This window comes from Parambassis ranga, chromosome 13 (assembly GCF_900634625.1).
Source record: "Parambassis ranga chromosome 13, fParRan2.1, whole genome shotgun sequence".
Lineage (NCBI taxonomy): Eukaryota > Metazoa > Chordata > Actinopteri > Ambassidae > Parambassis > Parambassis ranga.
In genome coordinates this window covers 20,199,266-20,216,273 of record NC_041033.1, presented here as the reverse complement: position 1 = coordinate 20,216,273, position 17,008 = coordinate 20,199,266, and the positions used below count along the sequence as shown (strand labels likewise).

At 44.5% G+C, this 17,008-nt stretch overlaps 1 protein-coding gene across 1 annotated transcript in view; it reads right to left on the bottom strand.

Annotated features, from left to right (window-relative positions):
• Positions 1-17,008, bottom strand: part of nectin1b (nectin cell adhesion molecule 1b) — a 74,942-nt gene that overhangs the window by 13,592 nt on the left and 44,342 nt on the right. Inside the window, exons 2-5 of the mRNA XM_028419150.1 lie at positions 11,397-11,768; positions 9,507-9,806; positions 8,629-8,746; positions 3,023-3,174 (exon numbers count right to left, since the gene is read on the bottom strand). Coding sequence (XP_028274951.1) covers positions 3,023-3,174; positions 8,629-8,746; positions 9,507-9,806; positions 11,397-11,768 — 942 coding nt within the window. The remainder of the gene's footprint in view (positions 1-3,022; positions 3,175-8,628; positions 8,747-9,506; positions 9,807-11,396; positions 11,769-17,008) is intronic.

The window sequence follows — 17,008 nt, the reverse complement described above, 5'->3', positions numbered from 1 at the left end:
TTGAAACAAGGTGCTCTGTAGCCCCCACTATCTGCTGAGGCGACAGTTATGCAGCTCCCACAAATCTGACCATGAAAACTGAGCCGCTTGATTAAAAAACTCTTTCCATAAGTGCTCCATCAGTGTTGCATCCCAGTGTGAGGAGAAAAAAAATAGCTTTTCCGTGATAGGAACAAGTTGTCACAGACATTTTATCTTCCTGACACTGGAAGCCGGCTTGTTTCCCCCCGCAGGTGTATATTGGCGTGTCAATCTAAAAATTAAACTCAAAATGAAAACAAAGAGCGCCGCTGCCAAACTCATGCATAATGCAGGCAGCAGTAGTGCATTTGGATAAATCTAGATCTTCACAGTGACAAAACTATGCACAATGGTGAAGTGGGAAGGACTGTCAGGGTGCTCAGGTGTCATATTTGTGATGATTTACCACAGGCTAAAAAGAGCAGCTTCACCTGAGAGCCTCTAAATCCATTAAAAGATGCTTTTTTTAAGTGATTATCTCATGTCTCCCACTAGTTGAGAAGCTGTCACTTCTGTTGAACAAATATATCGAAGCTTGGTCGCTTTCCTGTTCTACAGAGAACACTTAGCCCGCTTTACTGAAGCCCAGTGCTGCAGCCTCGAACAGCAGCCAGCGGCGGGCTCCCTCTCACCTGCCAGGCCTGTTTGAAGCTGTTGGGAGGCACAAAAGATGCTCTTTGAAGTTAATGAAGCATCAGCACACTTCTAACACCCCTGCCACTGGGTCATTATGCACAGGCAATGTCAAGGCTGCACACAGCACTCCCCAAAAAGCAGTGGGAAAGGCTTCAACCCACCCTGGAGTTCACCTCCGACAGAGTTTTTTTTTTTATTCATGTAAAGCTGAGCGATGCAACCACAAGCTGATCTGCATTCACACAGACAGCTACTATATTCCTTTGCATACATCTGTGAAGCCTGAGAGGTGGTGAAAGAGTCTTTGCTGACGAGACGGGCTAACGTTTCACAACATCAGCACGCAAGCATTATAGCACTGTAAGAGATCCGTGTCGCACCTGAATGAGACAACAAGGGCAGGGCTGCTCTGTCCCTGTTTGTTTGTGTCATAAAGCAGCAAATGATACTAATGTTTCAAATCAACTGAAGCTGTTTATAAGCTGTTCTTACATTACGTCTATTTGATGGGGCGCCACGGTGAAGCCCAGGCTTTCAGAGCACAGGCTGGCTGTTCTCTCTCTTTAACTTATCCCTGTTACTATGGGAACTGGCAACATGCTTTTAAGGCTCATACGGTACCCTTTGGGAATGTGTTCCTTAACAGAATCTCAGGACTTTTTGCCATCAAATAGTATAGAAACAACACTTTCAGCGTTGTATCCTGCCAACGACTTACCACAGAGAATACAAAGAGACCACTGAGCGAGATATGTTTTGGCAGGACGGCGGCTAAGTGTGACTCCAAATATCAGTGATGGACTTCTTTTAGCAAAAGGAGACGTGACAATCAAGCTGTCAAGGAGGAAAATGAAAATACTTTATGCCCTGATGTACATGGTTAAATGCAATGACTAAGAACGTGACAGAAACGAACAACAGCCTGCTGCTGAGGAGCGTTTTCACAGCACGCAGGCACGTGTGGAAAAAAAAGAACACAAGAATATGCTTCGATTCCAATTCTGTATGCACACAAACGCCTTCAAATCATTTACCCACGCATTGTTCATCTCGGTAAAAAGTATACGGATAAATGATGAGAATAAACAGAGAGACGACCGGGACAGTGGCGACGTGGTTTGTTAATTTAAGCAATCAATGAAAAAGCAGAAAAAGAAAATTACTTTGGTGCCTTTGTTTTGCCTTTCCAATTGACCTTAGAGGACTTTTAAAGCCAAGCTGCACACAGGTACTCAATAAACAGTAATTTCCTGATAGCAGATCACTTCCTCACGTTCCTGTCTGATGTTAAGTACGTCCATTATCACCGACACGCCTTCTTTTAGCACTGACATCATATCCCACAGAGCTGCATTGTATTAGAGAACAACACGCAGAAAGAGCGGAAACAAGAAAAAAAACAAGGATTGTAATGATACTGTAAGGCACAGCTGTTCACTTCACACCAAGCACAGCGTTTCCAGAGACACAACATGAGTCAACATGCACAGCAATGTGAGTGAGAACACCACGGCTTCCCAGAAACCAAGCAGCACAGAGAGTAAAAGAGAGGGAGGGAGCAAAACTGTGACAGTCTCCCAATACCACACACACACACACACACACACACACACACACACACACACACACACACTGGTCTGGTAACATTAGAGGAAGATCCCCACATTTGTATGTATAGCAAAGTCAGATCTGAGGCTTTGAGTGCAAAATATAGCCTCCTATAGATATGAACCCAGAGGAACCACAGTGCGTGTGTGCCAACAATTATGTGGAAACTGAATCAGTTTTGTTCAGCATTTTGTTTTCCCCCAGAAGAAGAAGAAGAAGAAGAAGAAGAAGAGACAAAAGAACGAGCGCAAAGCTCAGCTGCAAAGCAGGCACGGCTGTTCGGAGAACTGTTAGCGTGATGCGAGCAAACTATGATCAATACAGCACCCTCACCTCAAACCCCCAATTTCCTTGATGTTATTTTAGGCGCTGATAATAGACCTGCTCCCACACACACATGCGCTTGGATGTGTAACAGGGGCAGGACGGGTGGGGGGCGGCTGTTCTCACAGTGTGTGAGTGTGTGTGTGTCTAGTGTGTGTTTGTGTGTGTGTGCAGCTCTGACGCACAAACACATCTAACCTGCCACACTTTGCAGCAGGGTGCTGCACAGCCGAGGCAAGCGGGATCCACACTGAAAGCACACGGTTGAGCTGGTACAATCATCCGACCTGTGCATGTGCACTGATGCCTGTCTTTTATTTGGACAGAGGTTGGGGGTGTGAGGCTGCCTGACAAACATTTTTCAGAGGGCTGCTGCATTGATGATGAAGCCATGCCAGAGTTACTAGAGAGAGAGCGGAAACGATCAACCTACCTGTGATGTTAACGTCCACAATGCCAGTGCGAGTGCCGATGCCGTTGGTGGCGTCACAGACGTACGTTCCAGCCAGGTCATAGGTCACAGGCCCCTTGAAGAACAGGGTGTTGTTCTTAATCTCCACATTACTGGGCAGGGAGCCGTTCAAGCTGTGGTGAGACACACAGAGAGAGAGATAGAGAGAGGCAATAATGTAGACACCATAAAAAAGGCTAAATTACTCCCCAAAAACTCCCAGATGCAGCAAAGCAATCTACAGCGCATGAAAAAAACACAGTCTCTAGTGCCAAACAAAGAGATGTGCGTGTGGGGGTGAGATAAATACCAAGAATATTTGACAGCGCTGTATTTCTGCCATCATCCATCAAGTCCAAACAAAATTATGAGGACAGGGAATCCCAGCAGGTCCAAACAGGTGAGATATAGCTAGACGCTTGAGGACACCGGCCTTTTTGGCATGTGGAATACAAAACAGGCAGAGGAGGGTGACGGGGTGACTGGGCGGGGGGGCTTCCTTTTCTCACCGCAGCTCACATGGCTGAACTCAAAACTCAGGGGAGCTGTCAGGAGAGGCAGCTGATCAAGCGATAAATTCAGGATCTACCAAATGCTGGCCCTGTCATTGAGGGGCGCAGCCCGGCTCTCCTGCCCGAGGTGTTTGTCTTTATGGTTCACTGTCTCTACAGCGCTCAGACTCGCCCGTGTCCTTTGATCAGGTCAGCACACTTTGAGGTCACGGCTCATGAACGCACCAACTCTTCATTCTATTATCTGGCTGTAAAAAGGTATCAGATTTCATGACAATTAGCTGCTTCCTGTAGCCTTCCTCCCCTCCTCCTCCTCCTCCTCCTCGATCAGCTTCATCAGCTGCTCTGAATGGACCAGGCTTCTAAAGTGATGTTACCAAACACAACTGTGAATATATTAAATGGCTGTCCAGTCTGTCTGTAGACCTTTAAACAATAAGGATGCTGCTAAGATTTCACCCCCCCCCATCACTCTTGGGCTGAGGGGCAGCTGCGTGTGAGGACATTAAAACAACACAGCGCTCCATTTATTACAATGAGGGGAGAAAATACACTGACAAGGCAACAAGATTAAGTCACCTGCTAACAATGGTCACACATCAAGCACTCGAGGTTCACTAAAGAGGCTTTTAACAAGGCTCTCCACTGACAGGGGGAAGACACCATTCATTAATTCATTATAAAATGTCAATTAGCTGATCCACATGTGGCTAAGTGTACCTGATGGAGAGAAAAACCAGAACACAAACAACAGAAAGTATTTTTTTTGTGTGTGTGTCCATAGTTCAGAACATAAGTAATAGAAAGAGCTACGCTTGAGTTGTTTTTCATTGGCCACCTTGGCGAAGCAATCGCAATAGAGATGCAAACAACCCCCAATACAGTATGTCACGATTCAATAATCAGTTACCTTGTGAGCCTCTATCAAATGCTGAGTTCTGCAAAGCCCAATTGATTTGCTGCAGAAATGAAAGGCTGGCAAACTGCGATTCATCACAGATTCTGCCACGACCAGAGGCGTCTGCATTTGTGTGTGCGGTGTGTGTGTGTGTGTGTGTGAGGCCTGAGGGGCAGAAAAATGAAAGACTAACAAACAGCTTGAGAGTGATGCGGATGCTTTCAGGTCTGGCTGGCCTGCTCATGTGCTGCGAGCATACTGTATGTGTGATGTGTGAGGAAAGATGTGGGTGTGTGGATGTTACAACAACCTGACATCCTCCTTTCACTAGAAGTCTGCAGAAGTGTGCGGAGGTGTCTTTAAATCTGTGTACAAATCTAAAAAACAAACTATTCCTAATTCAGGACCCACACGGATTGTTAATATTAATGCTACAGTGCCTATATTTGTCTCCCTGTTTGGCAGAGAGAGTGCACACAAACAGTGTGACCACACACATGGTGTACCGAAGTGAAAACATTGCAGTTCACCTCGCAGCCACTAGAGGCTGGCTCAAAAGTGAGTCAGTCCCCATAGACATTTATTAAAACTTGCTCATTTACTTATATTAAGTAATTATGCATACCGTAAAACTTCAAATAATAACCGAGTCTTGAACTGACACCAGTCCTGTTTACAGGTCCAATTATGGATTTGGACATATAAAGGCCGGCCTCAATTATAAGCCGGGTCTGATTTTTTTATAAGGTAAGGAGTTTAAATCGAGGCAACTGGACTCAAGGATTGTTTTTTGAAGACGTTTCACCACTCCCCCAAGTGGCTTCTTCAGTTCTGCTACTTTTCTGGTTGGGAAACTGAGTTTTATGTGTTCAGGACCTCTGTGGGTGGATCTTGCAGGATCTATAGTTGGTTAATGGTCAGTTAACGACCAGAAAGTTGTCATGGAGACACATAAACATGCACTCGCGATGATAAGGATTAAGGCTAAAGAAATGTACGATGACATTAATGATGGAAGGGACGTGGACAGCTTTTCAGCTAGTTCTGGATGGCTTCTTCGCCAGAATAATTAAAGGCCTGCCCCAAATAGCCGCCTGTCCCAAATATAAGCAGGGACAATTTTAGGCAAATAGAGGGCCCGGGCTATTATTTGAAGTTTAACAGTAATCATGGACAGGGGACAGGCCGATCTCAGCACAAGCTTCCTGCTTCGGCCTCACTCGCGCTCCACCTCTTTGACTGTTTCTGGAGTTTATGTGGACTGTGTTTTTCTGAAGAAGATGAGGGAACTAGCACAGTGAACATTTTAAAATTGTGGTGGCCAAGAAATCATCTAAAGTCTGGAAGCATTTTTGAAAGAGGACCCTTAGACTGCGACTTTGTGCCACACCGAGGACGTGCAGGACCTTGTTTTGCATGGGAGCACATTTGTTATGCTTCTATCGACGAAGCACATCATTAAAAGTCACTGTCCGCTAATAAAAGCTGGTCTCCGTGAGATAATTAGCTTAAAAAACACACATTAATGCAGTCTGAAGAAGAGGTATGGATGGATGGTTCTTTGCAACAGAAGCAGCTGTGTGCCCTGCAGGAAGTGACCGCCCTCAGACCCAGTTGTAATTTTAAAAAAATGACAGATTTTTGATTCATCATTTGATAAAACAACCTCAAACTAAATTTAAAAGCTGATAGATAAATAAAAGTCAACCCCTAATAGAATAGTTGACACAGAAACCAGATTTAAATCCACACAGTGCAGTTTGGACATATATAATATGCTTAATCTGCACTATTTATTGGAAAAGTTGTACACTACAGCTTTAAAATATTTAAAAATTCAGGCTAACAACAGGCAACTGCTTAGGAGACATTATGATTGTGATGCTTAAAGAGTAAACCAGCACTTCAGCATCATTTAAAGGGCCATTAAGTAATCTGTGAGTTTCATTTGCAGCTATTGGTGACTGAAGAAATTAACGAACAGAATAGTTGTCCTACTGTGCCCTTTAATCGACGTGCCTAATAGAATCACATTTTCACAATAGAGATAAGTAAGCTAGCTAATTAAAGCAGGGTTTGAAGTAATCACACTGTGAAATTCAGTAATAACAATAATACTGCTTTCTTATTTATTGAATCCCTTATCTTTGAACAACTGAAAATTGCTTTTCAAGGAAGCAAAAAAAGCTAATCTTATCACATAAGTAATGGAGTTGTATTGGAGACTAAACAGCTCTTCAGGCTGCCCTTCCCCCACCCACTGCTCTGGCGCCCACTCATAACTACAATCCACACTTAAAACAGACTCCAGATATGTGCACGGAAAGTCAAGGATGCCCTACGAACAAACATTTGAAAAAACAAACAGCCAAGTTCAAACAGGATGCATCCTTTTTTCCAGCGAAGCTCCCTATTAACCCATTTTCAGAAAAAAAAGGCTCCGGCATTGTGCTCCAAGAAAAGAAGGAAACAAAAAAATCAAAGATGCTCGGATGCTTTCTTCAAGGATTGTATATATATATATATATATATATATATATATATATATATATATATATATATATATATATATATATATATATATATATATATATATATATATATATATATATATATATATATGTGTGTCAGAGAAGAAAGAAAAAGCATTGATTGCAGAAAGTAAGAATAAAGATGTGTTCATTATAGCTGCTAGCAGTATGTGCTCGGTGAATACAATAAATGCTATATGCACTGGCTGCCTGGGGAATTAATGTGGACATTCATTTATTTATTGGCTTAGCTACACCTCTCATGTACGTGTGTGTTAGTTAGTCGCATCTGTGACGCAATCCTGCCAGCCCGTTCTGGATGGTTCTGTCACAGCCTTGTGCTGACCTCCACAGTGGAGCCCAGGGGAACCTTCACAACAGATTTGGCATCTCATTTTCAGTGCAGCAATGGCCGTCCTCTCCTATCTGTCAGCACAGTGCCCTCGTCTTTCTAGATCACATCTCCTCACCCTCCTCCTCTCTTCCTATCTTCCCCTGATCTCCCTAAATCTCCCCTCTCTTCTTTAAAAGAGAAAAAAAAATTCCAAGCAGAGTAACATTTCTCTATCTTGTCCTCCTCTGCTGCTGCCCTGTGTGTGTGTGTGTGTGTGTGTGTGTGTGTTTCTGGCCTGAAAGCTAAATCTATGCATAACAAAGAAAAAAGGGAGGAGGGAGACCTCCCCATGCCTCATTAAAATCCAACAGTAGACCATAGAGTAGATACAATGAGGGCACAATGGTCTATTAATCCACATCCACTCAAGTCCAGTGACATATTTCTGAACTGTGCCCTCACTGAGCAATTAAAGGACAAATTGCTACATTCATCTCTCAATTTTACCATAATACTTGAATTTATATTCAAGGAACGTCACAGACTTTTTCTGGAAATGCAGCAAAGCCTTCGATCAGCAGAGATATTTTTCCATATTTCTGTGTGTATATTTATCATTTCACCATGACAAACATTCCAACAGATCACACCTGATGTTATTTAGCAATTTCCCCAAGGTCTGTAAACCATGTTTGTATCTCTTGCTTGTGTATTCTCTGAGGCAAAAAACCCTGATGTCAGCCATGAGGTATGCTGGTTTAATCCACAGCTCCTACTTCAGTGTGTGTGTGACAAACCCCAGCCTCTGTGTCCTCCAGAGAACACAACTACACACTAACAATCCTACCCCTCTACCTGCATGCTGGCCCCCTTCAGACTTCAAAGCCAAACCCCAAAAGCAAAGCCAAGCGTGTTCTGTTTGCGTTTATCTCCCCGTATCTGTGACCATCAGGCAGATAGGGGTGTGTGCTGCTGCTGTAATAGGCCCATTGTGCTCTGCCTCGGGTCCCATAGTCTTATCTTCATTACACGTTTTATAAACAAACAAATATACTGAGACACATTTCTGGAGAGGATGAAGGAAGTTAGTGTGTTTTTATCTTTGAAGATTACATTTATGTGTGTGTGTGTGTTGAGAAGGCACAGCCTCACTCAACACAGCCATTCTGTAAAATTGCCTGCCTGTGCTTTAGCACGCCTTTACACAACAACACTGCGTTTTTTTTTTCTGAAATACAACATGAGAGAAACAGCACGTATCCCTGCTGTCTTCTGAGCCTTAAGGGCTTTTGTTACGCTTTAGTCAGACTCACAGTTTCCATTGGTAGATTGTGACAGGGGGGTTAGCATCAGCCCTGCAGGTCAGCTGAACATTCTGACGGTTCAGGTACCAGTTTCCATCGAACCCTTCAATCTTCACGTCGGGCTCATCTGCAAAGAAAGCATGCTGATGTTAGTTCATCCACCCCCCGCAGTACGTGCTCCTATAACACACCTATAGGTTTGAAACACCTGAATTCGTCCACTAAAATGTTAGTGATGAGAAGGAGTGGTTGGGTTTTTTGTGCATAAGCAAAAGTCAGTGCATAGATCTGATTCTGAGCAATGAGCAGCTGTGGGTGAGAAATGGTTTTTAGCAACCTTAAGTAATCAATAGCAGTTAGAGAGTAGGCTGTATTTTGGAAATTATCACCATTCTGTGTTGCGGTCAGGCAGCCTTTTGTGACGGGGAGCTGAAGCCTTCAATCGATCTTCAAAGCCAGCAGTCTCCATTGACAAAAACAGTAATTTTACTTTAAGGGGGGACAGGAGTTGTTGGTCTCCGCCTGCCTCCATCGGTTAGTCTGCTTCCAGGGTCCACATTAACAAGTTAAAACACCACAGCCAGACAGCAGTAACAGCTGTGTTCTGAGAAGTAAAATGACTAAAGCTTCTGTCAATGGAGTCTGCTGGCTTTGAAGAGGGTGATGTAACGCCTTCAGTCCCTCACCTGAAGAGGCTGCTGATCAGCCTGAGATGATATCCTCAAGATAATGCACACTTGAACTGATGCACAATGCATTCATAACATGAAACTAAATCTGTCATGTTGCATACATGACTTGTGGCTGCAAGAAAATCCAACAAAAAACACTAAAACAGTAAATATCCTGAGAACTGCATGTTGTATTTGGATGTAAGGAGTTCTTACATTGCACGTTGAGCACCACGCTTTCTGTGATCTTCTCGCTCCGGTACGTCACGATGCATGTCAGCTTCTGTTTGTGGGTCTCGCGGCTCGGTATCACCACGTAGTTGCTCCGTACCGTCACCGTCCCGTTGGCGTTGCGGGTCTCCTGGAAAGTGGCCTCGCCTTTCAACCTGGTGTCCCATTTGATCACGCTGGGGGGCTTCCCGTTGGCTGACACACAGGTGGCCACAGTCATCTTGCGCTTCTGAGCCCTGGCCACAATCGTGGGGGTCGTCAAGGTCATTTGCGTCATAGGCCGAGCTGTGGAGGGAGCAGGAGGGTTTTAATTGTACATGAAAGCGAATGAGTGTTTGTTTCACCTACAGTCGACTAGCAGGAAATCAATTAAACTGTGAGTCTGTGATGAAAATGATGTTGTAACTCAAATCAGACAAAGTTGTGCCTCTTTCCCTCCTCAAAGCCTCTGTCAGTCTCTCAGATGTAGAACCCACTTCCCTACCCAAATGCGCAGTCATCCAATTTGAATCCTTTGTGAGTTGCCAATTAGCAATCTACTCTTAGTACATCAAAAGGCAAGCTCGAGCTTGAGTGAATGCTCTAGCGAAAGAGACAGGCTGTGAAGAGGCCCCCTTTGAACGCTGCCGCTCGGTTATCTGCACACAGGTTCCTGACTGAGCCGTTGAAGCCTAAAGAAAGTCTCGGGGAGGCTCAGTGACATAAAATGTGGACTCCGAGCTGACTTAAGAAGCCGAGCGGCTGGCAAACGGGGACTACTTATGCCAAGTGCTTTTTCTTTTGCTGGGACTTAATGGAAAACACACCAACACTTAATTTCTAATTAGCCCTTTAATCAAAGTCAGTGCAGAACCTTTTCAAAGAGACCTCTTTCCATGATAAACTGCATCTCAAGCACTCTGTTTTTTTCCCTAGAAGATGAGGCTATTCAAGCCAAATTACACACTCTGAAGTGGCCTTATTGATTTACGCCTCACCTGCCATTTTATTGACTATATATTCTCTGGGCTGCTTCCTGTATTATAAGAGGCATTTGGGACTGGTGTTAAATAACATGTCGATCATATCTTGTCAAAATGATTTCAGATGTATGGCACTCAGTGATTGGAGACATGTAAACAGTAGTAGTAGTAGTTATACTGAGAGCTTCAGCAAACATCTGGTTTGAGGTATTCCAGAGGAATTCAGCCTACAAAAGCCTGTGGCAGTGTAACAGAGCGGAGCTGTAAACCTGTTGTTTCATTCACATTTTCACTGAGCAGGACGATGTCAGTTGTGACCCTAAACTTATCAGATTCGCCCAAAGTCAAAGAGAAAGCAAAGTTTTCACAACCCCCATGTTGACTCATCAGACATGAAAAAACATGTTCCAGGAAACATGGTCTTAACTGATGTATCAGCTGGTTTTACCTCTTTTTGTTATCTTGGCTCACAGTCTATACCAGATACTTGACAACACAACACAATCTGTTCTGGAGAATCCATCTTTGTTCTACAGCTTGTGGAAGCTTAACAGTGCAATCACTGACTGCATGCTCTGATGTTTCTTTCCATCTCTGTCAGAGAAAAACAAATGTGATTTTGAATTTTTTATTTTAAGTCAAGCAGCGTCGTCCCTTCTGATTTTTTTTTTTATTGTAGGAAAAAAGTGCAAACTGTCTCTCATGTCATCCAAATCTGAATTTTTGGAGAGAAATGAAACATTTTAAAGGGAAAAACTTTTTTCAGTAGAATAATTTCCATATATTTAATCTTTTTAAGCCACACTGCTGAAGGTCTGCTAATTTGTTCCTGGTGGAAAAATGAAGCTTAAATGTTCATTATATAGAATGTATTTAACGTTTCTTCGCTAATTATTTAGATTTTTTTTCTTACCATACACAGTGAGGTTGACCATGTTCTCCCTGTTGCCTGCAGGAAACGTGGTGTACTCGCAGATGTAAGCGGCCTCATCTGACAGCTGGAGGTTGGAGAACACGATGGTGGTGTCCTCCAGCGAGGGCGTACGGTGACGGACCGCCGCGTGCTTGAAGCTGACCCGCTCCTTGAAGGGCTGCAGCACGGACACACCCAAGGCCGGGTTGGCGATGGCGACGTTCTGTTTGGTGCCGTTCAGGAGCTTCTGCCAGGTGACCTGGGAGATCTTGACGGGCGGGTTGCTGTTGCTGAAAATGCAGCGCAGCTCCACTTGTGAACCCACCAAGCCGGATTTACTGGAGTCCATCTGTACCATCTGTCCACTGCCACCTAACAGACAAGGAGAAGGTAAAAAAAACCCATTTAATTACGATTAACAAGTGTTCGAGGCCAAGCAAAGCACTGCAGTCAATAGCAAGTACATGCACTGAAAGTCAAGGAGTCAATTCAGCCTTCTAGGTAGTGCATGCACGCACAGCTCACCACCAGCACACACACACACACACACATATGCCACAAACACATCTGCTCCCTATACATCTGCATAAAAAGTTGCTACATGCTGTTGGCTGTGTGCACAAAGCTGGGGGAGTTGTTATTAACATAATGGGCACATCCATACAGGCCTGTCTTTGTCCACAGAGGTACTGTTTTAGATGAGATGGGAGGGCCGAGCGAGAACCAATGCATCTCTAATGAATGAGTACAAGGGCAGTGAGTTAGAGCCAAGTCTTCGTCTGCTGCCGCCGCTCTCCTCCACCCACCCAGCAACATGCTGGGAAGACCATTGTAATTTTAATTACTTTTTACTCCCAAATACTTCAATGACTGCCTGGAGCTCTTATTAAAAGAAACAATGTGGAGGCCTGTGTAAGCACTCAAAACAATGAGAACACACACACATTAGGTATATTAAGAGCCCAGTAATTACACACCTCTCCCTTACTATCTCAGCCTGTGAGGAGTTTGGTAGCAAAACAAACGGTCAATTAGGGAGGATGGACCTTTAAACTCGCCTGTGGTGTAGCCTTTTATGCATAATATTGACCTCATGCTAAACTGAAGTGTCAAATTCTCTGTTTTTATCGGGCCTATTAGCTTTTCCTAGAATTATTCTTCCTGACTGTAACCTTATCTTTATCATTTAGAAAGCGAGTACTGTTTGATAGTATTTCATATTACAAACTTTTATCACCCAGAACAACTTAAATCTATTCTATCTTATCTTAAAACCACCATCGGGCTTGTGGTAGTTAAAAGGGGGACAGAGACACCCAGGCCTCCCTCCCTCCCTCTGGCTCTGCCTTCGGCATTGCCTAGCAGATCCCAGGCCAGCTGGGACATACTATAATTCCTCCAGTGAGTCCTGGTATGACCCTTGGGTCGCCAACCCAGCTGGACATGCCTTTTAGACCTCTTAAATAGGGGGCATCACCTCTCACTGTGGATCTACTCTGAACTTTTCACCCAAACCCAGACCTCAGAGTGGGGATGGCCACTTCTGTGTGAGCCAAAAGACCAGTAATGGGGCAAGCAGTCGAGTGGGGGGGAGTGGTGTAAAAACAGGTGGGATAGCAGGCGCCTAGTTTGATTCTAAGAGTAATTTCTGTGCCTCTTCTTTTGTCCACCATACTTTCTGCTCCAGTCCTGTTTTTTTGGTTCTTTGCACTTGAGTCTTGAGGTAGGAAAAAACAACTACAAGCTTCATTCACACCTGACGTAGGTGTGTGCAGTGACAGCAGTCTGAACAGATGTGTTAGTGCAGGGTTCCTGCATCCTGTTGCCTGTGACAGGTCTTTGTTATCTTAGCCTCTGATTTATGCTGCTTACCAGGTGAAGTGTTGATGACATCCCATTTCCTGGTCCAACAGGCCCTGCCAGGGCTTGTATTTACGACCAGCAGTAGCTATAATTACCTCTTATAGATAGACAAGGACCCACAGGAAGAACGACTGGAATTCCCTCCGCTAATCACATCGGACTCATGAAGCCACCAGCGAATCCAGTCATAAACACAGAGAAATATGTTTGTGTGGCCTCAAGTGGAGGATCTGGGGCCTAAACACATGCGCCACAAACAGAGTGGCTCTTTAACACACCAAGTAGCTGCACCGCAGCAACGGATAATGGCTGCCTTCAGAAATAAAGTTTCCACAGGGGGCTTTAAGAACACATGAGAGATCCATTCCTGAATACAATATCTGATGTGGTGGATCGTCAGCGTTACAAGAATCCGAAGCAGCGGAGAGAGAGAGCGCTGTGCGTGCACAGGCTGTCGAGCCGTCTCAAGCAGCCACTGTTAAGATTTCTCTTGTAAAAACCTGCAGGTAGTCAGCCGAAGGACATTGGGGCACAATACACACATGAAGACAGGAAATAGTGCAGACTCTGTGTAAAAGACCATTAAGATTAACAGAGCTGTTTTTTTCCATCTTTCTCAGCATGCTCACAACCCCTCGGGTTGAATGGTTTCTGCTGGAAAACAGTGCATTACGAGAAGCACCATTTCCCTCCATTGTTCTATGCTTTTGCTGCCTACATAAAATCATGTATTAAAAAAAACTGACAACATTTTGAAGTTACTCAGAGCACATCATCTTTCATTTCCTTCTGACCACATCCAGTCAGGTCCTGTCTATAGAGACTTAAACTTGGGGGATTTGAGGATGACAGATTGATTTGCTAATACAGTTTGACAGAGAGGACTGGCAACCTTGTCATCTGTACCTTACGGACCACCTGTGTCCTCGTGCACCCCGGGGCAATGCCATTTTATCACAGCTTCAATTACCAGTTGTGGCAGCTATAGCATGATTTTTTTTTTTTTGAAATAGCAAAACACAATTCACAGTGTGACAACACTAGTTAAAGTTTAATCTTAAGTCGGAGTGTAGAGGGGGAGTGGTAAGCGCACGGGGGGGCTGTAAAAACTCATAAACATGTACCTGGTCAGACCTCACACTCACTTCACTGCTAAAACAATAGCGGCAGGGGTCGGCTGTGTGAACACAGCAGCTCCTCGCTCCCTCCCTCCCTCCCTCACTCGCCCTTCCCTTCTTAGAGTCTAAAGCTCCTGACTCAGATTGAACCAAATAAACAGCCGCTCACGCAAATGGAAACCAGAGGAATAGGCATAATTACACAGCCACAGAGCCCAAATCCCCTCCGTGAAGGACCAGGGGCGCCTACTGGGACCCCTTTCACTCAAGGACTATGGGAGTCCTTGGCTGAGCACACAGTAGAGCTGTAATTACAGACTACACAACAGAGTGGCAGAGCTGTAGAGAAGCAGAGTCACATACATGTAGGTAGATTTTATTAAGGGGTGGGGGGGAACAATGACAGAGACAGACAGAGAAGTGGTGGAGACACAAAACTGCGAGGGGGAGACGCGAGGGAGGCGGAGCTTCAGGGAGATCTGTAGGTGTGCTGCAGGTTTGAGGCTGGCTCGGCATTATCGCTTGTGCTGCTGCTGTTGCTTTGTTCTCACACTGACAACAGGGTGGCTGGAGGGGGGGGGGGGCAGTCATGCTCTAATACACCTGAGGCTACACACTGCCTCAAGAGTTGGCAGTGGGGAGAGGAGCCCTATTTCTGGAAGCAGAAGCAATAGGACAAACAAACAAGTTACATCCAAGCTGGCAGAATATAAAAAAAAAGAGTGGCTTCATTCACACCAGGTGAGCCGACTTGGATCAAGGGCGACATAAGGGGGCACTATTAAAACAGCTGCTGTACCGTCTGGCCCTGTACTGATAGCAAGCAAGAGACTCCTAAGGCCTCGACACAGAGCTGCACACAGAATGTCCAACTGTAATAAGATCCGGTTTGTCGGGCAGCAAGAAGCAGGAAAAAGCACGTGCTTTGTGCTGTTTGCATAGGGCGCACTGGACATTGTGCGAGAGGAGCTGAAGCGAACAGCAGCCTTCAGTCAAATGGCCTTCCGATGATGGGTGGACAAAGTCCAAGACAACACAGACCTGCAGGGCTGCAGGGTTTCACAGACACCGCCAGGCCCAACGTATTCAAATTAGCCACATTTAGACGTTTTATTACAGAGCTGGGAAAACACACATAAATAATGAACAACAACACTGATTCTTTTATGTAACAATCGAAATGAACATTAACATTTAATATTCGCCTCTTCCCTCTGCTGCAGAGAAGCAACAATGAAGCCTCTGAATCAAATATACTACACGTACCCAATCCAAATATTGCTTTCTGCAATGTTTAGCCAGACTTTTCTCCACATATGAAACAATATCGCCACCATAAAAGTCCAAATTGAAAAGCAGGATGCCGTCTCCTGAAGCCGAAGAAGCCACTGTTCCATTAAACAACTGCTGTTTGGCAACTCATCTCACAACTGATGTTTTTTTTTGTCTGGCCAGCAACCAGCAATATTTCAAAAGACCATTATTGGCTCTTTTAGCAATGCACATCCAAAGAAATCCATTTGTGCACAAGTCAAATAAAGTTCAGAATAATTCACCTCTAGCCGCTGCAGAGCATGGAAGGCAAAGATTAAACAGAACTGAATGCATATTTTAGAAGAAGCACTCATTAATGTCTTCTATTTAAAGCTGCACCAGGCAACTTGGCACAGTGTCAGTCCCAAATGGCAGCAAGACATCGCCGTTTGAAGTTTGAAGACTTCAAAAAACTCCACGAAAATGTGTGATGTGATGTCATTAAACTGCATTCTTCTGGCAGCTAAATGTCGTCCTCTCAGAGGTGGAGATGAAGGAAAGTAACTGGATACGGTGCTTACCCGCCTACACTATAATCCTTTCAGGCCAGCAGGTCAATTTTAAGTTTGTATACAGTGGAGACAACTGTTGTACTGCGGCTCTGTTTAGATTCTTGCCGAGCTTTAGAGCTTACCGCGTGAAGACGCATCATCTCCTCCTGCTTGATATGCTTTGGTTCCTCCACTCTGACTTACTGTAAGTGGGATGCTGATAGATAAAACATGGCTATAGCCACTCGGGATAATGACTGTTTAATGTAGTCCCAGTTCCCACGGCGATGGCACAGGCCTCTCTTTGCTCCCCATATTCACGGCCACACATGGGGCTGTTTAGTGGGGGGGGGGGGAGTCCAAATCTTCTCTCTCACACACACAGACACAAACCTCCCATTAGCTGCTTGTTTATTCCCCCAGTGGAGCCTTTTTTATTCCTTTTTTGTGTTGTCAGTGAGTAATTTAGAGCTCATCCAGTGGCATTTCGCTGATGTTACATAACAAATAGGAGTGATTTTGAAAATGCTTTGTAAAATAAATGATGGTATTACTCTTAGGGATATAACTGGAAGCTATCTCGCTGTGCTCCGGGCTTTCATGCATCCAGATAGGCCTCTTCATTTAAGCAGGAGGAGCCATGTTGTGTGTTTAGTGTTAGCTTTCCCATTCAGCCTTTTTTTTTTTTTTTTTTTTTTTTGCGATGGAGCACTATGTGTCAGAGAATGTGTTTTAATCTACACTCAGACACTATTTGATGGTGCTTCAGCCAGGTCTCTTGGGTAAACAATGGTGTACCTGCCAAAGCAGCTCTCTTTACCCTGTC